At 38.7% G+C, this 17,369-nt stretch overlaps 1 protein-coding gene across 4 annotated transcripts in view; it reads right to left on the bottom strand.

Moving 5' to 3' along the window:
- Nucleotides 1–17,369, bottom strand: part of LOC131036706 (protein TIC 22, chloroplastic) — a 171,856-nt gene that overhangs the window by 134,199 nt on the left and 20,288 nt on the right. For all 4 annotated transcript variants that reach the window (XR_009104132.2, XM_057968666.2, XM_057968667.2 and 1 more), the window contains exon 3: nucleotides 746–820. Coding sequence is in view for 3 of the 4 variants with exons in the window: in XM_057968666.2 (XP_057824649.2) it covers nucleotides 746–820 (75 nt within the window). In the remaining variant the exon portion in view is untranslated. The remainder of the gene's footprint in view (nucleotides 1–745; nucleotides 821–17,369) is intronic.

Raw genomic sequence — 17,369 nt, 5'->3', positions numbered from 1 at the left:
AGCGTGATGTTTCAACTCTAACTTTACTACAGCTTGGCCCTTAGCCACACATGACCAGTTGTTTCAATAACTTATATAGGCATGTTGCTATTTTAATTTAAGCAGTATTTATGAAAGTAGAATAATCAATCACACCTGCGCTCTCTGCTGTTCACTCACTCTTTTGTATCTTTGAATTCAAAAATATCAGTAGTCAGTGTTGCTGACTATAATCTATCCTTTGGGGAAATAAATCTATTAACCTGACCAGGAATTCCAAACCATTTGTCTTATGATATTCTTTAATCTCATTCTTCTCTTAACCAATACCATTTCAGATCATAAATACCAAGAACAAATTATTCAAATCCTTTTCATCATTTTTTTATCACACTGCAAAAATTCCAAACTATTTGTATCATGATATTCTTTAATCTCATTCTTCTCTTAACCAATACCATTTCAGATCATAAATACCAAAAACAAATTACTCAATTCCTTTTCATCATTTTTTATACAATATCACAGGAATTCCAAACTATTAGTTTCGTGATATTCTTTAATCTCATTCTTCTCTTAACCAATACGATTTCAGATCATAAATATCAAGAAAAATTATTTGATTCCTTTTAATTATTTTTTTACAAAATACCACAGGAGCAAGCAAATAAAAAATGAGAACCAAATGACAAGCTTAGCTCATCTTTTACCAAGTTCTATTCATTTTCAATCCTCTTTTAATTAAGATGAGGTATGCTAAACATACCTCGAGAGCATTCTTCACTTGATGAGGGTCAGGCAAAAACCTTAGGGTCAAACCCTGTTTTCGAAGCTCATAGACCTATCATGTATAACCATTTAACATGATTGCCTTTAGTAACTGTATTTCTCAGAAACAGGAAATATTGTGAATATAAAAATACAAGGTTATAGGAGATTCGACATAAGAAAAACAAGAGAGGTTTGTATTAACACAATGTAAAATTCAATCAAAATCAAAAATAGAATATGTTAACATTCTTAAAAACTTAAAGATTCTTTCTCGTGCTTTCAGACCTTAGCAGATAATGATAAAATGCAGACAAATTGATTCCAAATTAGCATTACAAAAATCAATGTTCTCATCAGGTGAAACATGACAACACGTTAAGTATCAATTTAACACTCAACAACCTAAAATGCATAAGAATCTAGAATTTTTTGAAGACAACTTATAAGTTTTAATTGGCAATCCGATGGACAAGTACCAAACACTAAGTACAATGTGTTTACAACAAAAAATAGAACCAAAGAATGAATATTCAGAGCTAAGGAGTTGCATAAACACACACAAAGCACAATATCCCTTTCTGGTTACAAGAATTCTAATTCTCAGCCTTGCTATCTGTAACATCCATTGTAACTATTTATATTTGACTTGAGTAGAAGTAGCTCATCATTGCTAAAAGTTTGCTGCTCATTTAGATGTATATCAGTTTACTACGTCTTTGGCTTTACTTTGCATATTCTATAATCATATTTCACAAAGGATTGTCTACCAGACCACCTAGGATCTAGGTCATTGATCTCAGAGTAGTGTTTTGCACATGCCTGTACATATTCACACACAACAACAAAAGGAAGGTAGCCCACTTGTTTCAACTTTTGAGTATCCAAACAAACACCACAGCAGGAGCAAAATGATAGGTCAAAAGCATGGATTTAAAATGTCTCCAAACATGTAGAAAATGATTCAAACGATCTCGAGATGTAAGGCCAAGAGCTCCTTGAACAATTCCAGGAATTCCTGGTTCAACTTGGACCAATATCACAAAAAACTACAAAATAGCATGTTCTTACACAACACCAAAGTTAGTTTAGAGTACAAGTGAATCTGGTACCAATGTTTGAAGGTAAGATTAATGCTCCAATGTTGGATAACCGGATTCGACAACCTAAGGCATACTTCTTTGTCAACAACTTATCCATCTGATTTCTGCCAGACTTCTAATCCAAGGAAGTCATGCAATAGTCCTAAGTCCTTCATATCAAACTCTGAGGCAAGATCCTTCTTACACTGATCAATAAGGTGATCTTCTCCTGTAATTAACAAATCATCAACATATAAGATCAATATTAGCATATTACCTTTAATTATCTTAAAATAGAGATTTGGATCTGCATCATTTTTTTTAGAAGCCTAATCCCACAAGATAACTGTCAATTCTTTCATACCAGGCTCTGGGAGCATACAAGGCTTTCTTCAATTTACACACATGTGATTCTGCATTGTGAATCTCAAAGCCTTCAGGTTGCTCTAAGTAGACTTCCTCTTCAATAGTCTCATTCAAGAATGCAGTTTTCACATCCATTTGATGGATCTTCCAACCTTTGGCTGCTGCTATGGCTAGGACTGCTCTGACTGAGGTATACCGAGCAATGGGTGCAAAAGTCTCTTCGTAATCAATGCCTTCCTTTTGTGAAAACCCCCTGGCAACAAACCTTGCTTTGTGTTTTTCTATACTGCCATCTTCAACATGCTTTATTTTGAAAAGCCATTTGGAGGAAACAACAAATTTCTCTTTCGGTCTAGGTACTATCTCAGATTTTCTCTTTTCTTTGTGTAATTGCAGGTTTTCGAACAAGGCTGTGTATTAATTGATTTCAATACTTCTTGATGCCTTATCGAATTGCAATATGTATCTTGTCTAACAGTCATGTCTTGGGTGGACATGCCTCCACATGTCTACTCAAGACGTGACCTTTCATTGACGGCACAGTCTTAGTATAATAACGTCGATTCTCAAAGGTTGTTAACTATTAGTTAAGTGCTTAACAAATACATTGCCGAAAGTAAGATATCGAATGCACACTTGATCGATCATGACTTGATCGATAGTGATTGGGAATCAATGAGGTTCTAATACGATCATGTAGATCAATAATACTCTTATTCTTATTCGATCAAGTAGATCGATAATGCAATTTTCTTAATAGAGAAAAATGATAAGCAATGAGATTAAATCTATATGAATATATATATTTCTCATGAGTCATCCTTTATCTGAACGAAGCTATTTAGTTTCAACAATAGTAATTTTGATTTTCGGTGAAATGAAGACATTTTGAGAGGGCAGTGAAATCCCTAAAAAATAGGAACTTTCTAAAAATAGAAAGTTGCTCAAAATTCGCTCAAATTTCACGTGTTGGATCCTTAGAGGGTCCTGACTCCATTGCAACTTTCAGTTTTTGAAAACCTGTTGTGATCTTTTCACACATCGCCCCATTGATAACGGGGACCCCCTCTTTTCCGGCTTGTTGCGTTGTTAGGTTAGGGTTTTGGCTGCTTAGTGGGCAATTTTGTGTTTCCCGTGCCCGAGTCTCAGAGTTTTGATCATGCCTAGTGTCATTTAGGGTTTTTTGAGGTTATAGGATCAAGTTGCAAGCGTTGATATTTTAATGATCCTAAATTTTGTCTAAGTGTTGACCTTTTTGAGCATTAATGTGTTTTTAAACACGCGTATCAGTGATTTTAAAGTGCCAAGGTATTCCCAGACCTTTTGGAGTTGTTTTCTCGCTCCTAGATATTATTTAAGTTGATTTCACACTTTATCCCGATAAATTCCTAGCATTTCGCTCAATTTTTTTGAAAAATTTGCCTAAGTCCAGTCTAATTTTGAAGTTTCTAAGCGATTTTGAGTGGTTAAAATGCCAAATTCCTAAGGAAAATCCATATTTCAAGGGTTAGAAGGACAAATTCCATGCTAGAGGTGCTTTTCTCCTCATATTCTAGACTACCCACCCTTTTCCCCCACTCAAAATCCCACACTACACATGGGTTCCTCTGAAATCCATACTGGCTATGATTTTCCACCACTGTTTATCCATGCCTGGGTCGTTTTTCCCCTGGAAGTGCTGAAATTTGGCTAAGTGTCAGGATTTTTCCAGATAGCCATCGATTTTCCACCAAGAGTGCGGACTGAAGTGCGGACTATAATGCGGACAATGTTGAGGATGAATCCATGCCTGGATCGATTTTCCACCCGGCTGTTTTGTGACAAGTTAGTGTGGATTTTTGTGTAGACTCTCAGTTCATGCCCAAGTCGATTTTGCACTAAGAGCATTTTGATGAGTTTTAAGTCCGGATTTTCATCCAGACTGAGGTCGAAATTTCCACCAAGGAGTATTTTTTGCAAACAAAGTGAATTTGGAGTGTGGATTCCTTGCCCATACCCCCATCGATTTTCCTCTGGCCTGTTTTGTATGCATTTTGATGAAATTTTGCATAGATTTTTATTCATACTAGGATCGATTTTCCCTTGTGGGGAATTTTTGACGTTTTAAATGTTTTTTAATGGGATTTTTTAATCCCTACCCATATCAATTTTTCCCTAGAGGCTCAATTTTGACTTAAAATTGAAATATTTAATAAGTGAGTCCCATTTTAATTGTTTTTAAATGATGATTAATGATTATTTAAAATTTTAAAAACAAAATTAAATAACTTGCAATAAGCATTTAATGTTTTTACCCTTCTAGAAGCAAGTTGGTTTTTACCAAACAAGTATATAAGCAAGTGTTTTATCCCACATTGCTTGTGTGGTGAAAGTGAGAGGCAAAAGCAAGTATAAGAGAAGAGTCTCCAGAATATTTTATTATTTAAATCTGCCAAGTGTCTCCATGAAAGGCGATTTTTCTCTCTTATTGGCGAATTTTGGCAAAGTGCTGAAGTGAAGTGTTGGATTGAGGATTTCTTTTGTCCTCCATTTTTTCCAGGTTGGTAATCCTTTCTATTGCTGCCATTGAAGATCATTTCTAGATTTTTTGGTGGAAATTAGCGATTTTCCAAGTTTGGCGATTTTTGGTGGAAATTAGCGATTTTTGGTGTTTGAGAGCTTTGGCAATTATGTCTACCATTATTGCTTGATGTTCCAGACCTCCTTTGTTGCAGATTTGAGCTACATTGAAGACATTTTCAGAATTTTCAGAAATGGTGCTATAGCTGGGAAAGTTCGATTTTTATTTTGCAAGTCCTGGGAGCTTACTTTTGTGAATTCCATGCATATTTGATGCCACCTTTGCCTCCCTACTTGCTGTCATTTGCTTCAGATCTGAGTTTACTTCAGATTTAGAGCCCATTGTTGGCTGTACATACTACATTCAATTTTCAGACTTAACCTTTATTTCCCAGCCAGCTGCAACTTTAGCGATTTACATTTGGAGAGTATTTGGAGGCATTTTGGGATCATTTTCAGACCATTAGAAGGCTGTCTAAAGGTCTGAAACTGTGTTATTGGCTGCTTGTCCTCAGAAATTTATCTTTTACCAGCCATAACTATGTTTCCAAAATTAGTTATTTTCACCATCAAGACTGATTTTTATCAAGTTTGCGCATATTTTTGAAGGATTGCAACATGTTTTTTGAATTTAATTTATTAGTTGCAAGTTGTCTTCAGATTTGTGACCTCCATTGTTGACTGCGGAAGGTGTCCTCAAACCTACCTTGTGTGAAATCACAACCTTTCACACCTTTCCTTAGTCATCTCTGATCCGGTATACTCCTTTGCATTTTAGTTTGCATGATTTCTAAACATAAGGAGGTATTAATAAATTTTATAGAGGGTTTTCATGCCCTAACGTTGTCACGCTTTGAATCTAATTGTCGAAATCTACCAAGAGTATGGACTATTTTCTTAGCTTTATGTTCTAATCAGCTAAAATCTTTAGAAAGTCCGGAATTTTATCAAGAACATTATTTATTTTCCTAAGTCTAACTTCAAGCTTCGTATAGGTACGATGTCGAAGTCTGGATTTAAGGAAAGGAAAGACCTACTGAAGATGCTGGAGACTAGATTCTATCCAAAGCTCAAGATTTCATCCATATGGAAGGAGATCACAGATACAAACATGCATTTCTTAGACTTGGACCAGATGCGACAACAGATGTTTGGAGTCGGAAATCAGGTTCCTTCCCCGACATATGCGAACATTATGAAGAGTGGCATTTTTCATGCTGCTAGATTTCCACAGTCCATACAGTGCAGTGAGATTATCCTAGAGTGTGCACGATGTTATGATCCGCTCACGCGAATGATCAAAACTCCTAAAGGCGTTGTTATTGCCTACCTTGCTGAGGATGCTATTGCTGAGGTGTTCGGAATTCCACACAGAACAGACATGAAGGATGTGACCAAGGATGAATATATAGAAAGATACACGAAGAAGATGGATGCATGCAAGAATATGATAAACAAAGAGTGGATGATTGAGCCTAAGTCTCATCATTCCAAGGATCCCAAGACACTCATGTGCATAGACTTCAAAGAGGAGTATAGCGACTTGATATTCCTACTCAACAAAGTGATGGGGATGCCGCAGGGAGCAATATTCGATGGATGGATGTTCTATTTCATCTAGGATTGTCTTAGAGGAACATTGGTAAATTGGTCTAAGATTATAAGTGACAATTTGGACTTGCTGAGGAATGTAAAGCGGTCCAAGTCATTCGCCATGACTTCTTACCTGGTATACCTGCTTGCATGGTTTGTTTCATACAGAGGATTGATATGCAAGGGTGAAGTCAGGAATGGGCAAGGACAATTCAGGAGTCATGAATGCTACCCCCAGCTGAGCATGTATAGAATTGAAGACTATAAGAGAGTGAATGATGCATTCACTATGTTCATCACACGGATGTTGCAAGGTGGAATCCACAGAAGATTGTCCAAGGAGGCAACAAAGTTAATAGAGAAATATGGATCGTGGTATATTCAATTTCCCACTTTCACGTACCTTAGGATTCATGGGTTTCAATCCGAACCCTACAGACTTCCTAGGTATCCAACCGACAGAATGATCTTGTTGGAAGTGGTGAGACAGCTTCTAGAGTTTGATGCCATTCAAAGAGAGAAGCATAGGACAGGCATGACATTCCCTATTTCAGTTGGGAAGACATCAGAGGTTTGCCAATCTACCTTGGTCGCCCGCACTGCGAGTGAGGAGCTTGCATTCTATCGATTTGCAACATACAAGAAAAGAGAAAGATTTGATCTACATAAGAAAGTTGGAAGGACCAGGGGAGAGAAGTTCATCCACAAAGTAGACATAGAAGATTATTGGGGCAACCTGATGGACAAGCAAGCAATGAAGAGACGAATGTGGTCCAGAATGTAAGTTGATTTCATGAGGAAGTGTGGACTTTTTCTCATTCCCGATCAGTGTTAGATGACAAAGATCATACGCATCCACAGTATGAAAGTGAAATGAAGAAGGCAATCCTATTGCCTAATTGGTCAGAGTCTTAAGAGATTGACTTGAATGTATTGATGAGAGAGATCTTGAGTTTCTCCCGTTCATGGGTAGATATACAGATGAATAACTTAGTTGATATGGGTGTTCCCTTCACTTATGAAAGGAAGAAACCGGAAGACTCTACTTTCGAGGATGATCAAAGGACTATCAGTGATGTCCGGATTTATGCAGACGAAGAGAGTCAAACTCCCAAGAGAAGGAAGAACATGCCAGGAGAAGTCAAGGCCAGAGGGAAGAAGATTGAGGAGGTGAAGAAGAAACAGAAGACTATCATTTCTCCACCTATCATTCCTTCACCACCTCTCAGTGTCTCATCAATCAAAGTGATTGAAGTAACAAAGCAGAACAAGGAGACCCAGCAATGTTCCAACACAGTGATACTACCAGGGAATATTCAGGAGTTACATGCCACAGCAACATCTGCACCTCCAAATAAGAATGATGATCAGTCGAGATCCCCTATTGTCCTTTTGGAAGTTAGTTTAGGAAATGAGATATACAATTTGACCAGGAATAATCCTGATAATGATGATGATGTTATCTCGGCATTGAGAGGACTTGATCGAGAAATGTGTCTCGACAATGTTATGGAGATGGCCGCTCTTCCTAAATGGCTGATGAGAAGTATGGAGAAAAGTAAGAAAATGATAGAGGCACAGCCTATTGATGACATTGATGACTACCTAGTTAGGAGTGCAAAGGAGAAGGAACCCAAGAGAGCGGAGATTTTGTCGCACATAGCTAGAGATGAGACAGGAATGCGGATTGCGCAAATTGTTGTTCCTATTGTAGGCGTGACAGCGGACATTGCTACTCCTATGGATTTCCAGATCACTTCAGTTGCCCTTAGTCGTACATCCAGAGAGCAAGAATTTCAAGAGGTTGGTGAAAACCTCAAGGCAATCGATGAAAGGTTGGACAGAGAAATTGCGGAGAAAGAAAGGTACAGAGAAGAGAATATCAGACTTAGAGAGTATATTGTAGGTATAAGGCTTGAAAATCCCACCCTTATTTCCCCTATTGTAGTTGACCATGAAATGCATTCACACTATGAGGCAGCGAGAGATACACTCTCGGAGGTGGAAAAGTGGATTGAGAGTACAAGAAAGCAGGCAGATGATTTCCTTACTCAGTTTGTCCATGCATATGATAGGACAACAGGGCTCGTATTTACAATCCAATATTTGGAGGGAGTTTGGGAAGAATTCCGGCCTATTCAAGAGAAGACTATTCCACGCCTCCAGGCTTTGAAGAAGATTCCTAATTCCACCTTGGTCAGCGAGAACATTGTGCACAGTGGAGACATATGATTTCCATGGCTGGTATTGTTCATTGGCCGTGAAGAAATCAACTTATGAGAACGCCCAGTCGAGTTGTATGGAGATGGAGGGATTGATTCAGGACATTCAGATGAAGATCCTTGCCTCGATTGAGGAATTATTGGGTGTTGATGTTAGTGATGCCAGTGGTTTACACTTAGCCGGATTGAGAGACAAGATGAAATTTACGTATTTTTGTCAGTTGGACTCTTTGAAGAAGAGTCAGATAGACGACTTGGTCTCTTTGTTGATTCATGTTCATAGTTCGCAAAAGCTCATGCCAGATTGGGAGAACACTTTGGATGCTTGCTCGGATTCACTGGACGTGATTGATTTATAGCTGGATACCTTAAAGAGTCAGATAGACGACTTGGTTTCTTTGTTGATTCATGTTCATAGTTCGCAAAAGCTCATGCCAGATTGGGAGAACACTTTGGATGCTTGCTCGGATTCACTGGACATGATTGATTTATAGCTGAATACCTTGCCTAGCATTTCCATGGAGGAGTTAGATTCAGTATTGGCTAGATTCTTGGAGTATGCTAGGAGAGAGAGAGAGAGATGCAGGGAGGAATCTTCTAGAAGATTCCCTATTTGATGACTAGGTATCTTTTGATTGGGCCATATGTAGGTGGGGCCATTTTTTATGTAAACCCTAATTAGGGCAATTCTAGGGTTTTGTTGGCATGATCTTGGCCATTGATCTTGTATCAATCTAGGTCGTCCATTTTGTAAGAGACTCTATATATGCCTCCTTGTCTCTCATTTGTAAGAGAGTTTTTGTAGAATTGTTGGTATATTCTGCAGCTATTTGAATCATAATCATTGTTCAATTGTTGGTGATTTTGCTCTTCAAGTGTTGTCTTTGTATTCATAGTTCTCAATTCCTCCAAGTTAGATTAGAATTTTAGATTAGAATTTATTTTCATGTATGTTAGATTGAGTGAAAGATTTGTTGAATTTATTTGTGTGGAATCCCTAATCCATACCACTAGCCTCTTGCCGCTGGTAAGTGCGCCTTGTGTGGTCAACTAGAAATTTGAGTAAGCTTAACTTCAACTATTACGCGTCCCTTGACAAGCATCAACTTGGATGGTGTCAACATTTGATGGTGATAGCCTGAAAATCTTTAAGTATACCTTAGACGATTGCACTAAGCTTGTGTCAACACCTGTTTGTGAGACCTCGCCTAGTTTGATTCCACTAGATCTGTTCATAATTTCTTACATTCCTAGGCTTAGAATAGATTTCTTGAACCCTATTCCTTTTGCCCATTTTTTAGTAAGAAGTAAATCCAAAGCCATATTGATAAATCTTAAGTTGTCAGCACACCTATTTCGCATCTTCATGATAATCCAAAACATTTGCGTAAGTCCCCAAGTGAACACAGCAATTCACATCGAGCATTGAGTTACCCACTCGTCAAGACCTGACATGTAGAAACCTTGGAATCATTTTAGTTGATCTCATTCTTAGCATCTGAGGTGATTTTCAAGAGAGGGTAAATTACCTTTGGTATTTTATTCTGTAATGTTATGTGCCTAAAACACACATCAACAAAACCCTAAAAGGAAACCCCTAAAATCTAGGACTGAAGGTAGAAACCCTAAAACTATCGAAACAAATCCTAGACTTAACCAAAATTGCTCAAACGAAAAGCAGGCTTGATCAAACTAACCCCACCCACCTACAAACTCAGAGAGACCGACGAGATTGCCACAAAAAGATCCAAAAACAAAAACCAAAAGACCGAGAGGGCCTAAAAAGTAGGGGGCCCCCATTCGGAATGAGGTGATGTGTGATTAGGTCACAACACTATGCACCGTCCACTACCAAATCACAGATAGGAATTGGAAGCAAATAGAGCATGGAAATTTCTAGAACACATTCAAAGTATACACCAATAGGTAAAAGTAAAACAAATTCTCTTGCACTAGCAACATAAGTACAAAGAACACCACGATGTGCAATGCTCATCTCAACCAAGGTCAATGACAAAGTCTAGTTGTGTCTTTAGAAAGGGTGCCTCAAGGCTCCATATAGGAAGACGAAGTCTCTGCATGGTCCATACACTATTCTACATGCAATAGATGGGAAAGTTTTTGTTTTAAATCTCCCTCAATACCTAGGTTTGCATCCAATATTCAATGTGGAACTCCTCAAACCATACCTTCCTCCACTTCTTGAGCTAGCATTAGGCCAACATCCTTCAAACTTGTTAACCAAGCACCTGCACAAAGTTGTTTGAGATAAAATCATACAAACAACCACCACTCACATGTGCCAAGGCACTCATCACACTTCACAATGGTCTAGCGTCATGCCCCCACCTTAATAATAGTTTCCAAACCGTCTCTAGGATGAGCTTACATATAAATATTCAGAAAATCGTCTTAATAATAAGACTTCAGGATTCTCCTAAGGCTGAGGGTTGACAAATAAGGACTTAATTATTCTTAATATTCTTTCCATCGATCGACAACCTTCAGTCTTAACAAATAAGCGAACATAGCAATTTCAACAGGTTGATAGATACACAGCGGTCACTCTACAAAGGCAAATACAATTATCGTTAAGGGAACAATTTTATTACCAATGAGGCAGCAATCTTGTTATTTAATTAATGCTGCATAAAACAATGACCTCTACAATAATTGAGATAGCAATTGCATTAGTTAACAAGCCACAAATGATTAGAAAAAGGTACGGGTATTACGGAATAACTTCATTACACAGCTTTAATCAGCAAACGGCAACGATCACAATGCAAGAGACACCTCTTATAGAAGGGAGACATGGCTATAGGAAAGGCATGATGCTTCAATGACAATGGAGAGAGATATAATGCAGATCGTCATTCCAGACGAGGAAGTGGGAAATTTATGATATATCTTATTATATTACTGACAAGACATTCAATCAAATCATTGATGGACAACTAAACACAACAAACTTGAGTTTAGAAACTGCAGATAGCAGACTTATAACTTGACACATAATTGGCAGCCTCCTGGTAGGGGACATGTTGTGACCTAATCATACATCAACCCATTCCAAATGGGGACCCCCTACTTTTAGGCCTTCTCGATCCTTTGCTTTTGGTTTATGGGTCTTATCACAGCAATCTCATCAGTCTTCTCCATTTGCAAGTGTTTGGGGGTCAGTTTGATCAAGTCTGCAACTCGTTTGAGCAAATTTGGCTAAGTCTAGGGCTTGTTTTTGTTGTTTTAGGGTTTTGCCCTTCAGGCCTAGACTTTAGGGTTTTCTTCTAGGGTTTCGGAAAACTGAGTGTTGCATTGAAATCAAGGCCCTTTAAGGATCCTACATGTGAAATTGAGTGAATTCTAAGTAACTTTCTATTTTTAGAAAGTTTCTATTTTTTAGGGATTTCACTGCCTCCTAGATCGGTCTAATTTTGCCGAAAATCAAACTTACTATTTTTAGTAATTTCCATTTTTAGTAAGTTTTTATTTTTAGTAAGTCTCCCTACGTCCTGTTTTGCCCTATCGCTGACATTTTGGAACACTTTCTATTTTTGGAAGGTCTATACATGGCAGGTTCTTCGCAAGCAAGCACTGAAGACCAGATATTCATGATCATTTCTAAATACGGAGAATTTGAGAAGCAGGCTATTGATCAAAAAAATGTTGTGTGGGAATCATTCCAGAAGTGAAAAGCTTGAAAATCCTCTAAGTCTAGCAAAATCACTTCAAATATGGCATCTTGAATCTTGAGAATGTGCAACAATGATTGTCTGGAAAGGCGCTAATTCCACCACATAATGATTTCCACTCCCAAGTCCAGGTATGGGCACCAAATTGGAAGAGTCAGAGCAAGCTTGAAGAAGTCAAAATTCCAACATCAAGTGAAAATGGCGCCCATGTCCAAGGTAGGGCGCCAAATCCAAGTCTCCATGGAAAATTCAAAAAAACTTGAAATTCCATCACCATAGGCATTTAGCGCCCAAAGTCCTAGAAGGGCGCAAAAAGAGAGGGGTTAAGGAAATCTCCAAAATGACAAAATTCCATGGCCAAGTGGAATTAGCGCCCATGAGAGGTCAAGGGTGCCCAAAAGGGTAATGCCATGGAAAAGGTTTAAATTTGCAAATTCCTTGCTTAAGTGAATTTGGCGCCCAAGGAAGGTCAAGGACACCAAAACAAGGATGGCATGGAAGATATTAAAATGATGAAATTCCTCCTTGATAGTGAAATGGTGCCCAAGTATCAAGAAGAGCGCTAAACTGATAAGGTTAAGGAAAAGTTGAAAATTGCTAGATTCCCTCATTAAGTGGATTCAGCACTCAAGATGGCTCAAGGGCGCAAAAATGGGGTAGGCATGGAAAATGGATAAAATGGAAAATTCCTCCTCAATGTAGAAATAGCGCCCAATCAGAACAAGGGCGCCAAAATGATTAAGCCAAGGAAAATCAAAGAGAAACCAAGTTCCTTCACCAACTGAATTCCACGCCCAAGTCAAGAAGGTGAAAATTTTCCAAGGCAAAGAGCAAATTGAAGGGAAAGGATGAACGAAAAAGCAGAAAATTCCCCATAGAAAAAATTTTTAAAAATCCATTTTTACGCACCAGAATTCATCAGAATTTCAAAAAAAATTCAGATTTGGATTCATGAGAAAATTCTCTCTCCTAGACCCTAATATTCTATTTTTGGAAAGTTTCTAAAAAATAGGAGATGTTGGAAAAGCATTGAAAATCTCCTCCAAAGCAAGGAAAGTTCAAAAACTTCAAGAAAATCCTTCCTGAGTCAAAGATTCTCTCTCCTAGGGTTTGTCGCCAAGTAGATGGATAAAAAGAATCTGAAGTAAATCTTTCGAAAATCCCTCCAAAATTCAAAAAATGGAAGGTTGGCGAGTTGGCAAAAGAATATTCCAAATCATGACGCACAACTCGAGGCATTAAAAAAAAATTCCATTTTGGAACTCAACTACGATGGTGGAGCCCGTTTGCAAGGCGTGTTGGAAAGGAAACTATTCAACGCCTCATTAAAACTACTTCCCAAAATGACCTTTGCCAACTTAGCAGCATGTTGGAGAAATTTTATATAAACGTCCAAGTATAATTCATTCCTCACATGTAAAATTGGAGAAAGAAAAGTTGGAGAGAAAGTGCAAAAGTCAAACTTGGAGAATATTTTCAATAAGCTTAGTTCGCGGAGAAATGGTTGAATCAAACAAAGCAACAACTATTACCAAACAGGCACAAATAAAAGCAGAAATGAAGGGATTCCTTTCGGAATCCAAGATGGTGTCCAGGTGGAAAGAAATCAGCAACACAAATCTGGGGACATTCAACTTGGTTGCTTTCAGGATCAGGATGTTTGGGACAGCCAGACATAATCCATCATCTACCGCTGCCAGGATTGTCAAAACCAGAATAGTTGCAGCAGCGGGCTTCCCTCCATCTATTCAATGTCCAAAGTTGATCCTAGAATGCGCAAAACACTACAATCCGAAGAGAAGATCTATTTTAACAACAAGTGGCAAGCTATTGGCCAACTTGACTCTGGAGGCTGTTAGTGAAACCTTTGGAATTCCGTCACATCATTCCATGACCTACAGGACTATGAATGGAGCTAAGGCAGTATACGATAAAGGTCCTGTTAGATGTGTGGAGATCATCAACAAGAGCTAGTTGTAGAAGCCTTGGCCTCACATCTCCAAAATGCCTAAGACGCTCACCATTTTTTAATTCAAGCAAGAGTATGTGGATTTGATAGTGATGTTAAGCAAGATAATGGGGTGTCCACATGCCATAAATTTTGAATCATGGATGTTTTTCTACGTTGGCAAAGCCGTGAATGCCAATGGAATAGTGGACTGGGCCCAATTAGTCAACCATTATGTGCATGAACAAATGAAAGATTTAAAGGAGAAGAAGGCCCAATCCTTCTATATGAGTTCCTACGTGATTTATTCACTTGCAAGGATGGGTGGCTTCGATGGTTTGCCGAGAAAAGGAGTCATGGGTTGCGGTCCAACACAGCTGAAAATTCATGAATGCTATCCTCAGCTGCACCTCTACAACATAATTCTTTCAAACTAGCAAATAACACTTTTACTACGTACCTGACTAGATTTATGCAGAACGAACTTCACAAGAGTGTCGTCAGAAGCCAAGGCTTTGGTACAGAAATTTGGGGCTACATTCCTGTAGTTTCCAAAGTTCACTTATATCAAGATGCAAGGATTCTCATACCAGCCATATAAATTACCGAGGTATCCATCTGATAAATTGGTGCTGCTGGAGCTTATGAGGCAATCGACGACCTATGACCATATTCAGAAGAAGAAAATAAAGTTGTCTATTGAATTCCCAGTTATTCTCGGTGATTATGTAGAAATGTGCCCAAACCTGGCAGTAGTTGAGAAAGCAACAGAGGAATTGGCATTCTACCGCTTGGCATTTTACACCTCCAGATCTCATTATGATCCATATCGTAAAATCAAGAAGGTTGCTGGATTAAAATTTTTACACAAGTTTCACCTAGAAGATTATTGGGCAGGTGCCAAAGATGACCTTCTGATCAGGAAGAAAATGTTTTCCAGGCTACCCCTTGACACAATTAGGGTAGGTGAAATAATGAAAGTGTCAGATCAGGTCAAAGAGGACTCAGACTTAGTGCAACAAGAGTTTGAAAAGGTGAAAGATCAGCCCATTCAACTTCCAGATTGGCCAGAGCCTGAAATTGATGATCTAGACATTTTGGCCAAGCCCGTACTGAAATTCACCAAACATTGGGTTGATCGATATCTCAGGAGGTTGAAAGAAGGAAATGTACGCCTAAGCTACCAGTTGATGGGAAGTCTAGATTCCCATAGTGAAGCCACTAAAGGATCTTCACAAGCTCAGGTTGAGGAAATAGAAGTTCAATAGAAAGAAGTTGAGCCTAGTAAAGGAAAGAGTGCTCCAAAAAGACCAAGAACAACAAGGAAGAAAGAAATCCAGCCGGAAATTCAGTAGGAAGCCCAACAAAAAGAACCACCGCAGCAGAAAAGAGCAAGAGTTGAAGGGATTCAATAACTAGCTAGCTCTTCCAGTGTGCGGGAGGTGGAAATGTTTGCCCAAGAAAATCCAACAAATCCAACACAAGGCAATCTTCCTGACAGCACTCTAGCACGGGATGTTCTTAGTATCAACGCTTCACACAGGCCAAATCAGCCAAGAATGCAAAGGCAAGAACTTTCCTCTCATCCAAAAGAGCCATGTTAGGATAGTTTCGTAGAGATGATCCTTGAAGAAATGGAGGATACTTCACAGGAACATGTGCAGAAGGAGATTTAGGATCAATCAAATTCCGCTCCTAATTGGCTGAGAGATAGGTCAAGGAAGAAACTAAAAAGAGAAATTGATCCAGCGTGGGAATTGGAAGAACTTTTGAAGAGAATGGATCAACCAGTAGAGAAGAAGGTTGCTCAGAAGTTTTCCAAGATCACAAAAGATGAGTCTGGATCCAGGACATTTAGCTGAGCCCGTGGCAGATCAAGACAGAAATGCAATTGTGCCAAGTGATTATGTGATTGGGGAAATTGATTTGGGGCGCGCTTCCACGACACAAGTTGTGGAAGACTTCGAAGGATATTCCTTGGCTATGAAAGAGAAGATGCAGAAAATGAAAGAAAAATGTAGGAGGCTGAAAAGTGAAAACAGGGCCTTGTGTGAGTATATTAAAAGTTTCAACATTCGCTTAGATAGGCAGATCCGTCTTTTGTTCCTCCTCCCTCTCTTCCTAAAGAGGTCATTGATGATGCTGAAACGATCAAGGAAATAGCCCAGTATTCCAGGGAATGGGTGGAAAACGTCTTTGCTGCAGCTGGAAAATTCATTGGAGACTTGGCTCATCTTCACTCCAGACTTGTTGCCCTTCTAAACAAACTAGAAGTGGTGGATGGTCTATGGGAGGATGTTCACATTCATCAGGACCTAACCATTCCACGACTCTAAGCCCTAATGAAAGTTCCAAAGAAAGCGCTAATTGATGGGAAAGTGATTCAGGAGAACAAGGTTTATGATTTTCAACAATGTTCTGCGTCGTTTGCTCCGAGAAGGATATCTTTGAAAGGTTCAACATGGAGTCTTTAACTTTAAAAGACTCAATCAGAAGGTTACAAGAAGATATTATCAGTGCAATTAAGGCATTATTCGCAAGAAAGCTGAATGAGGGCAGAGTGATGCTGAACTTCCTAAGGTCCCAATTGCATGAATTCTTCTTTGTAGGGTCATTTTCCAAGGAACATTTTGAGAATGCTTCTTCATTTTCCAGCACAACGAAGAAGATGCAGGAAAAGATCGTGGAATGGGAGGGCTTCTTTGTTGATGATATAGCGTCAGTAGAAATCCTACAGGTCGACTCAGCAAGATCAAATGTGTGAATGGCCTATTGGCCTTACACATTTGATGAATCTATAACTTATATTAATCCTTTAATATCTTTATTAAGTCACATATGCATTATCAGGTTTAATGATTAAACATACATTATCGAGTTTGACTTATCGGATTTGTTTCAAAGGGGCCGACTTTTGGTTAAAGTCTGCCACCCCTCGTTTGAAGGCATGTAATGCTTCATGAAGGTTGTGCCTCCTTGATGAGAGCCGACTCTTGGATATCTCCTTTCGACAGATATATATATGGACGTGGTCTTCCCTCTTTGGAACAGAGATAAGACAACAAGTTTGATCATAATCAGGCAAATCGAATTCATGTACAAGCAGATCAATTGATGGTGAGAAATTTATATAGCGTGCTCAGGGGTGACGATAAGAGCT

This window comes from Cryptomeria japonica, chromosome 10 (genome assembly GCF_030272615.1).
Source record: "Cryptomeria japonica chromosome 10, Sugi_1.0, whole genome shotgun sequence".
In the NCBI taxonomy this organism is placed as follows: domain Eukaryota; kingdom Viridiplantae; phylum Streptophyta; class Pinopsida; order Cupressales; family Cupressaceae; genus Cryptomeria; species Cryptomeria japonica.
The sequence above is the reverse complement of the archived record's forward strand: the minus strand, read 5'-3'. Positions and strand labels throughout refer to the sequence as shown.